This window comes from Myotis lucifugus, unplaced genomic scaffold, assembly GCF_000147115.1.
Source record: "Myotis lucifugus unplaced genomic scaffold, Myoluc2.0 scaffold_194, whole genome shotgun sequence".
Lineage (NCBI taxonomy): Eukaryota > Metazoa > Chordata > Mammalia > Chiroptera > Vespertilionidae > Myotis > Myotis lucifugus.
The window spans coordinates 806,247-819,454 of NW_005871242.1; the positions used below are offsets into that span (position 1 = coordinate 806,247).

General features: G+C 48.5%; 1 protein-coding gene across 3 annotated transcripts in view; it reads right to left on the reverse strand.

Annotated features, from left to right (window-relative positions):
• Positions 1-2,377: 2,377 nt before the first annotated feature.
• Positions 2,378-13,208, reverse strand: part of CSGALNACT1 (chondroitin sulfate N-acetylgalactosaminyltransferase 1) — a 252,115-nt gene continuing 241,284 nt past the window's right edge. For all 3 annotated transcript variants that reach the window (XM_023760843.1, XM_023760845.1, XM_023760844.1), the window contains 2 exons: positions 6,896-6,977; positions 2,378-4,295 (listed from right to left, as the gene is read on the reverse strand). In XM_023760843.1, coding sequence (XP_023616611.1) covers positions 4,006-4,295; positions 6,896-6,977 — 372 coding nt within the window. In that variant the 3' untranslated portion in view covers positions 2,378-4,005. The remainder of the gene's footprint in view (positions 4,296-6,895; positions 6,978-13,208) is intronic.

The window sequence follows — 13,208 nt, forward strand, 5'->3', positions numbered from 1 at the left end:
GAAACAGTGGGGAACCCAGGCGCAAGAGGCCAGGCTTTGGACTCAGGCCAGGCCAAAGCTTCCCCCACCCCCTGCCCCAAGACCTTCAGGCCCTCTGAGCTGGATGATGGTGTGAGCCTGCAGCCAGCCACTGGCTGGGTCCCTGCGCGAGTGCTTTGCCATTTCTGAGCCTTGGTTTTCTGCACCTGTAGAATGGAAGTAATGATGTCACCTACCTTAGAAGGTTGGCGTTATGTACATAAAACGCCTGGCTATGCTCCTTACCTCAAAAACCTCGAATGCCTCTCAACTGCCTAGGGCCATGGTCGGCAAACTGCGGCTCGAGAGCCACATGTGGCTCTTTGGCCCCTTGGGTGTGGCTTTTCCTAAGCCTTAGGAGTACCCTAATTAAGTTAATAACAATGTATCTACCTATATAGTTTAAAAAATTTGGCTCTCAAAAGAAATTTCAATCGTTGTAATGTTGATATTTGGCTCTGTTGACTAATGAGTTTGCCGACCACTGGCCTAGGGGGTCATCAACTCCAAACACTGGGATTTAAGGGAGAAATTACCCACTGTATCTTATACTCCTCGTAACCCTTCTTCTGATAGACGGGAATTGTTTTCAGAATGACAGAAATAAAGGACAACGATGCACACACGATGGGCTCATGGTCTGCAATGTGTGACCGCAGTGGCCCTCTGATTACACCGGAGAGGCACTGGGCTTTGGCATTGATACTGAATAATAACAGCTGAACGTGGATGCCTGCCACGTGCCTGATGTGTCCTAAGGACGTCAGACGTACTAACTCATTTAATCTGTGGTGTGCCGGTAAACAATTAACAACTGGCTGGGGTTGGGGGTGAAGGGTGGGGTTCTAGGGGGAGTCCTGATGTGTATGTAGCCTTTGCTGATTTCCATGGTGTAAATGCTCTCACTACCGTTGACCTCAAGCTCCCGACCTGCCATTACTGAGTGAGGAGTGGGAAGAGGTACGAACAATTGGCTCTCATGAGGCTGCTGGTTGGAGGAGACCTGAGGTTTATATTAGAGACCCAGCTCCAGTGAGATGACTGGGGCGAGTTACTAGGCGGCTTAGTAAGAACAGAGGGAGGATGCAGAGGGTGGGAAGGGAACTAACACAAGCCCAAGACTCACTGCCTCCTTGGCAGCATCCTTCCTTCAGAAGACGTATTGTGACTGGCTCAGTTCATTACTGCTTCCCTTTGCTGACTAAGGTTAAATTCCAAGCCCCTAATTACAGTGTTTCAGTGGGGCCTTTGCTAGTCCTTTTGGGGAGGAGCTGGAGAGAGGTCCTGCTATGGACTGCACGTGCCCCCACAAAACATACATAGAATCTCCAATGTGATGGTATTAGGAGGCAGAGCCTTTGGGAGGCAATTAGGCCGTGAGGGTGGAGCCCATGATGGGACCCATGTCCTTTTAAGAGGAGAGCTCTCGGCCCTGCAAGGACACAGACACCGTATCTGCTGGTGCCTTGATCTTGGATTTCCCAGCCTCCAAACCTTGAGAAATCAGCATCTGCTGTATAAGCCGGTCTACGCTGTTTTTGGTAAAGCAGCCCAACTCAGATTCCCGCTTGCATGTGCTTCAAGAGGGCTCCTACCTTTTGATAAAACTATCTTACCGGAGTATGTTTTAAAAAGAGAAAAATAGTTTAACTTTGTGCTATTTCCTCTTCTTTTCTGCTACCATCAGCAACTTGAAAACCCAGTTCTTAGCCACTGTCTCAGGCACCTGTGATAGCGCAATTTAAACCAGCACCGGTGAGGGTGAGCCCAGGGGCAGCCTGGGACTGCTCCCCGAGGGGCGCTGAGGCCTGCCTGACCCTGGGGTCAGACATTTGCTCCCTGCCGCCAGCCTGGTTGGAAACCCATCCCCCTGACCCTGGGAGGACACGGGTAGGAGTGTGCAGGTCAGTCCCGCAAAGCCCTCCGGACCACTGGGCAGCGGGCCCCGGATTTCTAGCATCACCATTACATGTAAAAATAGAAAGTACAATCAGAGTTTAAAGGCACCTTGGAAATCATTTCTCATTTTCTTCTAATAAAAAGGACAAGTAAATTGTATTAAGGGCCCAGTTTGTCATTATGGTTCTCTCCTCCCCCTAGACCAGTGGTTCTCACCCAGGGGTGGCTTTGCCCTCCAGGGATGTTTGGCAATGACTGAGTGAGAGACCTTCCTGGCATCTGGTGGGTAGAGGCCAGGGGTACTGCTAAATACCCCACAGTGCACAGGGCAGCCCCACAACAAACAGAGGCCTAGCCCTAATTATCCACAGCACCACAGCTGAGAAACCCTGGTCTATGCATAAAAAGCTTTTCCAAAAACTAAAGACATGGCATTCTTATTCCAAGAAGAAATCATATCCACAAATCATATTTTATTAGCTGTCCAATGCCACCTTCCACTCATGCCCTGTGTTTTAATTAAATGTTATGAACTACCCGTACAAATCAATACAATGCTTTTTTTCCACCACACACACCAACAGCTTGAACGTTCTTGAAGCTTTTAAACAATGACTTGACTGTGGGCAAACAGAAGACAAGGAATCAGAGATAATTAGCTCATGCATCTGGTGCTGGCTATTAAATAAATAATTTTCACATGAATGTAGAAACCACTCAGTGTTAACGGTATTTATTTTTTTTAAATAGTTGGAAACTGTAATAAAATGCAATTTTCAGAAGCGTCTTGGTGACGGAGTAGAACAGCTTCATTTAAAAAAGAATGAAGTTACTCCCCCCTCGACGGGGGTGGGTGAACATGTAGCAAAACCTCCCACCCCAGGAGACTCGGGCAGAGGGAGTGATCTTGCACAAAATACATTTCCCTGCAGCTCTTCTCATGGAAGCCGGCAGCCAGGAAGAGCACCCTGCTTGGGAAAGAGCGTTTGGTTCACACAGTGTACTTTGGTTTATTTAAACAGGTAAGAAAGTAGTCCCCAGTTCTCCCTTGCAAAAAGATGTGTTTCTGACTTTTAAATAAATCAAGATACCGCCAGTCTGAATGAGTTTCCTTTTCTGTTGAGGTTAAAAAAAAAAGGATATTTTTATTTCCCTCCAGTGTTCAGTTGCTCCTCTTCGGAAATACTCTCCAGATCCAGTCTGGTTATGTCTTGGTCCTCAGCAGCCCCACACCACGCCTCCCACGTGCTGAAGGTCTGACGCGGTGCCTGGCAGGCCCAGCACCCGCAGGTCCTCGGATGTGGGTATCCACCTGGTGCTCTGAATGGAAAGTTCTCCTAACACATCTAAAAGTATCTTCTTAAAAAATGCAAAAGTGTACGCTAGCTTGTGCTCTCTTTAGTAAGGCTTGCAAATGGGTCATTAAATAAGCAAAATATAACTCTTAAGCAAAAGAAAAGTGCATTTTTAAATAAACAAATGGAGATGGTTAAAACTACAACCAAAAAGATGAGATTATTTTTGGTTAATTTTGGGGAAAATGGCAACAGTTATTCTTTTTTCTTTTCTTTTTTTAGTCCATTTGGTTTTGCTTAATATACTCACAAGGATCATCATGAGGGTATCTTTGAGTTTACAGTCTCCTCGCCTGCCTTGTTATTTTAGACACAGAGTTCCTAGACCGCGAGAGTCCTACTGATACAATCATTCTGCTGGGGAGAAATGTCTGCCTTTCATTCTAATGAACTTTGTACAAAACTGGTCTTCATTCATGAATATGGCAATGAGCACAGAAAGCAACAGGCCTCCACGCCGCCAAGCGTACAACCTCACAACCATTCTCCTTCGTCAGAAGCTGCAGAGGACCCTTCCTCTGTTGGGGCTACTTCAGGCAAAGTGGGAGATTGAATTCCTGCTGTGTAAAACCGCACAGGCAGAAATTGGAGGCGCGCTCCCTTTGTCGCTTACGAATCAGTCAGCTTCTTTGTTTGCCCTTTATGGACATCGCTTCCTTGTTGCAGCCACTTGTCAGGTTCATTGCAAAAGGAAAAAACAAAAAAACATCTCCCCCAACGTGTCCCTGGGAGTTCATGTTTTTTTGCTGCTTGACTTCTGTTTCTGCTTGCGAAGGTGAGCCTCGATCTCGTGCCGGAAGACCAGCATGCCCAGCTGCCCGTGGGAGGCCTCGTTCATGGCCTTGGACTGCATGCACATCTTGTACTGCTCGGGGGTCAGCTCGTCCACACAGCGCTTCTCGTGCCAGAGGTGGAAGAGGCCCCGCACGGGCGTCCGCACCACTATGAGGTTGCTGTGGAGGTACTTGCGGTACAGGTGTACATCCTCTCCGCCCCAGCCTTTGATGTCCAAGTCAAACCCACCTGTCAGGAGAGAACACACTGCTGAGTCAAGCCGGGCCCGCATCTCCCGCTTCCCTGTACTGTCAAGCACAGAACGGCATGAAGACAAGAAGCCGTTAGGGGAGATGTGTTTTGCCACCCCTCCGAATGATGAGTGTCCATCCGTATCAGAGAACTCAGAATTCTCGAACACAGAGGACCTTTACGAAAGCCAGTACCAACTCCCAGAGGTGACAAGACCGCAAACAGAATCCCAGCATTTGCCCGCCTCCGAGAGCTGCCAGCAGTGCTAATGATGAGCCCAGACTCCAACTGAGAGCTGCAGAAGCGCCCCAACTTCAACCCGAGACCTTCCGATGAAAATCCCCGTGTTTCTGTTTGAATGTGACCTCCTCCTCCTGCCACTTCACATGGAATAAACCAAAGGTGTGCAGTGTGAAGTAGTAAAACAGGATCTCAGTGTGAAAAAAAATCACATCCCACAAAAGCACTCTTCCTTTTGGAGACTAAAGTGGTCCCCAAAAGCTGGTGAAATGACTCATGTTGAAGGGACCAGCCCCAGTCGGTTCTGGGTTTCCACTCCAACAATCTTGTTTCACGTAGGAATGGACAAGGAGAATAGTGGACCCCTACAGTCTCACCCAAGGTTGAGATGCCTAGGTTGTTTCTTAACCTAAAGTCCACGGTGCCTCAAGTCGAACCAAAGAAAAATTGGCCTCTTTTTGTCATTGTTCCTTGTCTCACCTGGGAGATTTCTCCAACTCTTACAAGACATAGTGAGGTGATTCTCAACATCTTTTCTCCGTTATAACAGAGCCCTCTGTCCCCAAACCATGCTGCTCTGATCAAGGCTATTGCTGGATCCCAGAAGGGGACTCCCCATGCACCCATCCCTGGTCCACGTATACGAGGGCTCTGTACTCCCCCCAATACAGGCAGGCAGAGACCATTCTGAGTCAAGGGTCTGGAATCTGAGTCTTGGTTCTCATCCAAGCTCCCACTTTACCTCTCGTGAGCTCTGGTTCCTTTATCCTGAAATGAAGTAGGTGTCATAACCGAACGAGACAGTAATGTAAGGGGCAGTGCTTAGTTAGCTGTAGCTGGTTTATTATTCCCATTGGTATCATTACAACTTATTAAGTAAAACTCATGCGAGCATATGATGCTTGCAAATTAATGCAAGATTGCAAAGAATAATGGGGGACAGATGTAGCCCAAAGATTCATTCTGAGCTCATAGCAACGGCTGACTGAGAAAGAGCACCGGCTCAGCCTGCCATTCTCATGTTTTTCTAGTATATCAATGCCCGGTCTTTAGGGAAAAAATGTATTATTACCCCAAATTTGATAAATATAGATCATCACAAAATACTCTCTCCCTGTATATAGAGCAAGGAAACAGCTTCTTAAAATGGAAATCTCCTTTAGAAATAAAAAAAAAATATGTCATCTTTGGAAATTGATTTGCACAAAATCATTTAGGCTTATTTCTTAAACAAATCAAAGCACACCTGTGGCTCGCTGCTGGTTATCCCGGGCTCCTGCCACTCGGAGACTGGCATCCTGGGTGCTCTGCAGCTGCTTACGGGACCTGACTGCAAGCCTTCTGGGTTTTATTTTTATTTTTAACTGGGGATTCCTGTGAGCATTCTGCAGGCCCTGCAGACCACCTCTACCTCTGACCAAAACTTGGGCTGCTCAGATAGACTCACTGACCTTACAAAGAGAAGCTTTAGGCCTTGGGCGGGAGGCGGGTAGACAGGAGAGAGCAGGGGAGCGGTCTCTGGGAGGCCACAGGGAGGCGGTGGGGTGGGCATCTCCACACCTAGTGAGGACAGGACTTCCAGACTCTGTCCTGCTAGAGCCAGAGCCCAAGATCAAGGTTTCTGACCTGCTCATTCACTCCCAAGTCACACATAATCCACAATGCTACTCCCTTCAGAGGCGCATGAGGTAGAACTGCCGTGGGGAGAGAGTGCGGAATTCCCAAGGGGGACAACAGACACTGTTCTCATCCTGACTGTGTCCTCACTTTGCCTCTGAGAACCTTGGTCTCCTCAACTGCAACCGAAGGGCCTGCCCTGTCTGCTCTGGGAACCTGTGTGTATGTGTGTGTGTACACAGTGACTGTACACTCAGAGCTTCAGGTGACATCCGGAATTTTTGGAGGTACAGCAGTTTTTCCAAAATTTCCTGGTGTATGATTTTCTCAAATTCCCCATGTCACCCTATTTTTTAATGGATTCCCCCTACTGGGGAGGCCCGGGCTGGTCTACATGATGGGGCACAGGAGCCAGACAGGTTGGAAGTCAGCACTAGGGGGACCCCTTGGGAGCTGCCTTTACACATGAGCTGCATTGAATCCGCAGATGGGAGCCTTATTTGGGGTGACTGAGAGGTGCTGGTGGAGATTATAAAGTGCCACACACTCCCAGGCCACCTATTGGTCCAGCTCCAAGCCCATGACAAGAGGAATGAACTTGAGCCACCTTTTCTTAAGAAGTGGCACCTCCTTTGCCACCAGGCTCCTTGGAAGCTGACTGGCCAGGTTCCCTCACAGCCCTCCCCTGGCCTCTAGGTGGCAGTAGAGATGCAGACTTGTTGCCAGTGGATTTGTCTTACCTATGTTGATGAAGTCTGACCGATACTGACATGTCATCCCAAATCCAAAGTCTCTCCAAAATCCAGTTTCCTTCTTTATGACCTGCAGGGAAAGCACCATCATTTGAGAGGGAAGGACAGAGTGGATAACAAGAAACGGAGGTTATTCACATAAGCAATGTTAAATAGAGAGTCCATCCCAGCCCTGATAAACAGCTGCAACCCTGTGGGGGAAACACAGATGGATTTGAGTCCTTCTGGACGGTTAGGAATACAGTCAGCTCACCAGTCCCAAAACAGGGCCTTGTGATTTTTGGCACCTCTGGCTGGAATGTTTCTAGGGTACAAGGCATGGAAACACACACACACACACACACACACACACACACACACACACACTCAAAAACAAACCGGAGAGCAAGTTTTTGAGCGGCGCCATGGAAAAGCCACCTACGTGTCTGGCCCAACACCAGTGCCAGCGAGAATTGGAGGCCTCGGCCCCTCACACAGGGCCGGGCTGGGCTGGGAGCCAGCAAAGGGCTCAGGAAGTTGAGAGAAGGGATAGAGAACAACTCGGGATTCAGCTGCCCTGGCACCGCGCACACACAGGGCTCCCTCGGGCAATGGGAGGAAAACCGAGGCTTCAGCGTGTGACTCCGGCTCCGCTCCTGCTTGTTGAGGAAAAGGGCACGGCGCGTCCAGGTTATGAAGAAGGACTCTGTCCATTCATCTTCACTTTCAAGCCAAACTGCTCCAAAAAGCCTCTGCAAGCCGTTGCCAGGCGGCCGGGCTGCCGAGAGGCCATCCAAGCGGTGACTCTCTTCAAAAAGCCAGACCTGGCCCTGCCCAACCTCTTACTTTGCAAGTAAATTTCCAATGTTCTGGCTGAAGCAGCAAGACGTTGAAGAAGTTGCTTTTATATTTCTGGCTGAGGTAATTCTGGGAATGGTTTGGGGACCTATTTTAATTGTTATTTTTCATGATTCACTTTTGAGTTAAGTCCCCTGGGGGGTGGGTTGAGGGGAGGCTGCACCAGGTCCCCATCCACGCGGACTGTGCCTTTCCCGTCGGGGACGCCTGGCTCTGTTCTCAGCCAATGAGACAGAGTGTGCGTCTTGTCCCATCTTGACCACCGGCTGGCTTCTCTGCCTCGGGTAGGCCCCGCACTTCTTCGAGCCCCTATTTCCTTTCCAATAATTGAGGAGGTTGAGCTAAACCAACCCTAAGGTCTCTTCCAGCTCTAAGATCCAAACATTTGTCCTATTACTACTATTTCACCTCCCGGAAGTTTCCCTTTATCTATGCCACAGGCTCCACGGTACTGGACAGATGGCTTGCAGAAGGGCTGATGAACTTGAAAACTCTTTGACTCCGTGACCTGGGAAACAACCTTATTTTCACTACCACCTCCACGGGGATGCCGCCTGCACTGCTGCCAGCGCGCAGCAGGACTGCCAAGGGAAGCCGAGACCACAAGCGGCTTCGTCGGCTACTGTGATCCCCAGCACGTGCTCTCCAATCCTTCTTCAGAACAGAGGCCTGTAACACAAACCTCCCAAGTGACAAGACAATGTCATTAGTATCAACCGGAAAGGTTTTACAGGGCAGGAAAGTCTAACAAAAGTCTCCACTGAGTCATTTTTAAAACTGGTTTCTGCTTCATCCCTGTTATACCAGGTACGCTGTTCCTGAAGCAGCTACTGGCTTAATATCCTTGTTTTCCCAGGATACAGACAAGTCTTCTAAGCTTCTGGATAAAAGTGGAGTCGAAGAGGAGTGCCAGTATCCAAACTTCAAATACTTGGCTGAGGTCTATATGAGTGCAAATGCGAAAGGTCCAAATGGGGAGAACAACGGACAGGGCTTGGGAAGAAAGACAAAGGGGTGGGGAGTGCAAGAAGCAGCCACGCCAGGGCTGGGGTGAGCGGGCACAGTACCTGGTAAACCTGCTCACAGTGAAGAATGACCCTCAGCTGCAGACAGGGTGACAGAAACAAATGGATGTGTGAGCTGGGAATGAGCTACATAAATACTTATTAACATTGGCTTTAAAGTTGGCAAGCCACGAAAAGCCACTGTCTGAAGAGCTCATTGAATCGTAGCCCTTGGTGGGAACCGATCGTGCCCACAGCATATACTGTCAGGGACAAGATGGAGTGCACTTATTAGCGTTCACTTATTAAGGCTCCACCACCCCAGCTGTGCTGAGCCGCTAACTGGAGTGGTGCCCTGGACCTGCAGCCGAGCCGGGAGTGAGCGCTCTCCAGTGTACATCAGATCACAGCACGCTCCCATTTAAAGCCCTGCCGTGGTTTTAATTGCATGCTCTCTAATGCAATTAGAATGAAATCCATGCGGAAACCTCCAGCCTGCAAAGGCCCCACGGGACCTGGCCCCTGCCTGCCTTGCCCAGCTCACGTGTCCCTTTATTCTGCCTCCTGAATGCGCCAGGATGACAGGTCTCCACAGCTGGATACCTGCAGAGCTCCCTCCCAGGTTCACCCTTTCCCTGCTCACCCCTGGGCTCTGCTCCAATGTCATTGCTCAGAGTCACTCATCCAGGCCCTTCCAGCCACTGTCAACCCTTCCCAGCCATGTCACACTCTACACCATCACCTGGCTGATTTTCTCTATAAACCAGGCTCTCTGAAATCACCCTGTTGTATTTGTTTCTCTTCACCTACCACCTCTGGTGACCACCTCTGGTGAGCGCAAGCTTGGTCTCCAGCACCCAGATCACTGTCTCCCACATAGCAAAACTCAATAAATACGTTAAGTCATCAGTTAACATCATTGATGGGTTCTGTGACTTCAAGCCAAATTATGTATATCAAAACCAATTTTACCATATACTAATTGCTCAGGCATCTCATTAATATTTATAATGAACCAACCCTGAACAAAAAGAAGTTATCTGAGGATCTGCTATACTTCTCCAATGAATGAATGAGGAGCAGAGACAACATCAAGCCAGTGGAAATATACATGGTCCAAGCCCAGAATCTTGTCAGGGAGTGGACCAGCGAAGGCCTAGAAATTCCAGTGGGAAAACCCTCAGAATTGTGTCACTCTGGACCAACAGACAAAAACATTTCACCTTCCTGGGGTCTAAGCAGAGGGCTTAACTTCTTAGCACCTTTGCCCGAGGCATAAGGAGCGCCACTGTTCTGGTCAAGCGTTGAACAGATACACACCAGTGATGTCTAGAGCAGGGGTCCTCAAACTACGGCCCGCAGGCCACATGCAAATACAAATATTGTATTTGTTCCTGTTTTGTTTTTTTACTTCAAAATAAGATATGTGCAGTGTGCATAGGAATTTGTTCATAGTTTTTTTTTAAACTATAGTCCGGCCCTCCAACGGTCTGAGGGACAGTGAACTGGCCCCCTGTTTAAAAAGTTTGAGGACCCCTGGTCTAGAGGAAGAAGAAGCCCTAAGATAGAGATTAGACTTTAAAAGAGAAACATCTCCTCCTTCTGTCCTGAATTTCCCCACCTGTTTTCAAGTGCTATCCTTACTTTTAACAATTTCTATCCAGGGCCGGCCTCCTCTTAGCTCTCTGAACCACCTTTCTCTCCCACCTAGGATCCCATCGGAGCACCTCAGGGCAGGAACACACCAGAAAAGACAGTTCGAGACCACAGGAAGTTGCCAGACCTTCCACTCTGTAGGTGATTCATATGATCGGGGTGATTATTTTCTATTAGGACCAAAACACAAGGCATAAATCAGCACCTCCCTCCAAAGACAGGCTGCAGGTGCAGGTGCAGGTGCACAGGGGGCTGGGGCGGCAGGCAGCGCCTGTCTACTTTCATGGCACTGACTTGGACAACTGCCCATGACGCAATCTGGGCCCTAAAATAAAATAAGTAACATATACTCAGGTGGCGTATTTCCTCTAAAGACAAGAGAGTCTCTGGAGACCTGAGGTTGTGTCTGAGCAGCCACACGTTCACCAGAAACACTGAATGGTGTTCATTAACCTAATTTCTGCCCTCACTGCAGGCAGGCAGGCAGGCAGGCAGGCAGGCAGGCAGTGTGGGGTCCACAGGCCCCACATGAGGAGGCTTCAGGCCTGGTTTAATGCCCTGCTGTTGCCATCTTGAAATTCTTAATGAGTTTTGAACAAGGGCCCTGTGCTTTCATTGTGCACTGGGCCATGCAGGGTGAGTAGCCAGCCCTGTCCATGAGCAGCAGACACCTTGAACTTCAGGGTCCTCTATGGCTCGGTTGGGTGCCTCCTGCCCCCACACTGTGCAGTCCCCATTCTCTGGTACCGAAGGCTGATGAGCACACTGTGAAATATTCCAAGGGCCCGCATGTGGTATGCATGTGCCCGAGGGCTGGGCGAGCACCCTGTGCAGGATTCCAGGGGCTGCATACGGTACCCATGTGCCCATGGTAAGGCACGGTGCCGTGACAGTTTCTATTTCTTGAAAGATAAAGTATATTCTGGCGCCAAAGCTTTCAAAGAATTGGCTTAAGAACAGATTCAAATGCCTCCCCCTTCTAGATTTGTACTAACCCACACTTTCAACAAGACATCTTTTATCAGTCTCTGCATTAAACACATGAGTGTCTTCTGAAGGGTAGCAAGCTAGACAAGGAATGGTCCAGGTTTCCTCTGTTTGGGGAGCTGTAACCAAAGGTTAGACTCTGTGCTCTCCTGGAAGCACACTAAGGCCAAAGAATAAGTCCCCTTGGCATCCTCAGCCCTGTCTCCATCACACAGGTGGCAGGAGAGCAGTCTGGGCAAGTGACTTCTGCCTCTGAGTTTCAAGGTTCTCGTCTGTGAACTGAGCATAACGATGTCTCTTCGCATGCAGTACCACTGAGCACGACAGGAGATGACGCGGGCACAGTGCGGGCTTACACCCCTGCATGGACTGCTCTGTTCATGTTACTCTTGCTGCTCTGTGAGTATCTGCTCCCCAGATAAATAAAAACAGACTATGTCTGGTCAGCAATCCTTAGGAATTTAAACTGAAATGCCGTGTAGTGGTAAATACTTTTGGAGGCGGGTAGAGAGGTAAGGGTTTAATCAGAGAGAGGGTGAGGATATACCATGACACAACGAACAGAGTGGCACAGTCATCAGATTTAAATGATGGGTGGGCCGCATGGCAGACTCTGATGTCGGGTACTATGGACAGTAGAAAAGGTGAGGAGATGGCCCTGAGCTGGAAGGAGATGAGGACACTGAGCAGGGTGCTCACCTGGCAGAGCGGCTGGCTTGGGTGTCTATCAAGCTGGTACCCTGTGCCAGGTACTGGGGTTTGCAAACATTTTCTCCGTAATCAGTTTTAGAGTCAGTTTGTAGAGGAAAGTTAATCCCAACAAGGAATCGGGGCTACGCTAGAGCAGCCAGGGTTGTGCAAGTTTCTTCCCAACTCTGTGTTGAGTGACATCACATCGGTTGCCTGGAATAGGCCTCGGTGGGAAATTGACACCACGGGAAATGGCCAACGCTATGAGTCTGGGCTCCCCCTGCCCCCTTTCAGAGAGTGGGTTGTTCAACATTTACTAGTACACCACTGGCTTTATGCCATGAAAAAAAATTTTTTAATGGAATTAATCTTCATTTTGAAAATGTATATCTGGCAGAGGATGAAGGAAAGACTGAGTACAGAAGAGGGAAGGAGTCTAAAGACAGAAGTGGTAAGAGGCTCCCGCCATGGCCCCAGCAAGAACTAACAAAGCTTGAGCCAGGAAAGTGAAATGTTAATAATTACTGAAATTACAGCCATTCCTTCCTCAAAGAACTGTTTCTACATTAAAGCATCAGCAAGTTTCATCTCAGGTGTAAAACTCAAGAAATTAAATATTCGTATAAAATCCCATGATTTCACTTACTACTTATTACTAACGGTCTGTATTCAAACGTAGAGAAACAAGTAGTCTAAACACACATGCAGATACCCTAAGTTTGGTTTCTTGCTTGCATCTGCAGACAACATGTTATCAAATGACAGTGGCAATACTGGTAGCCAGGAGAAGTAATGACCAGAACCTTGGCGATGAGGTCATATCTGCAGGGCTGCTGGAAAAGCTGCCTTTTGTTGGCAAGAATAAATAACTTTTGTTACAGTGACATTCGGGATCTACGTTCTCCCTTTGGACACTGATGTATTCCAGGAAGGCTATCAAGAATGCATTAATATATATGCATTATATACTTCTAGACCGAGTCAAAATGAACCCTTGGTAGGAAATCTTTCCTAATTTATCCCTCTCTTATCATTCCTTTTTTAAAATCCTCACCCAAGGATATTTTCCCCTTGATTTTTAGAGAGAATGAAAGGGAGAGGGAGAGACAGAGGGAAACATCAATGTG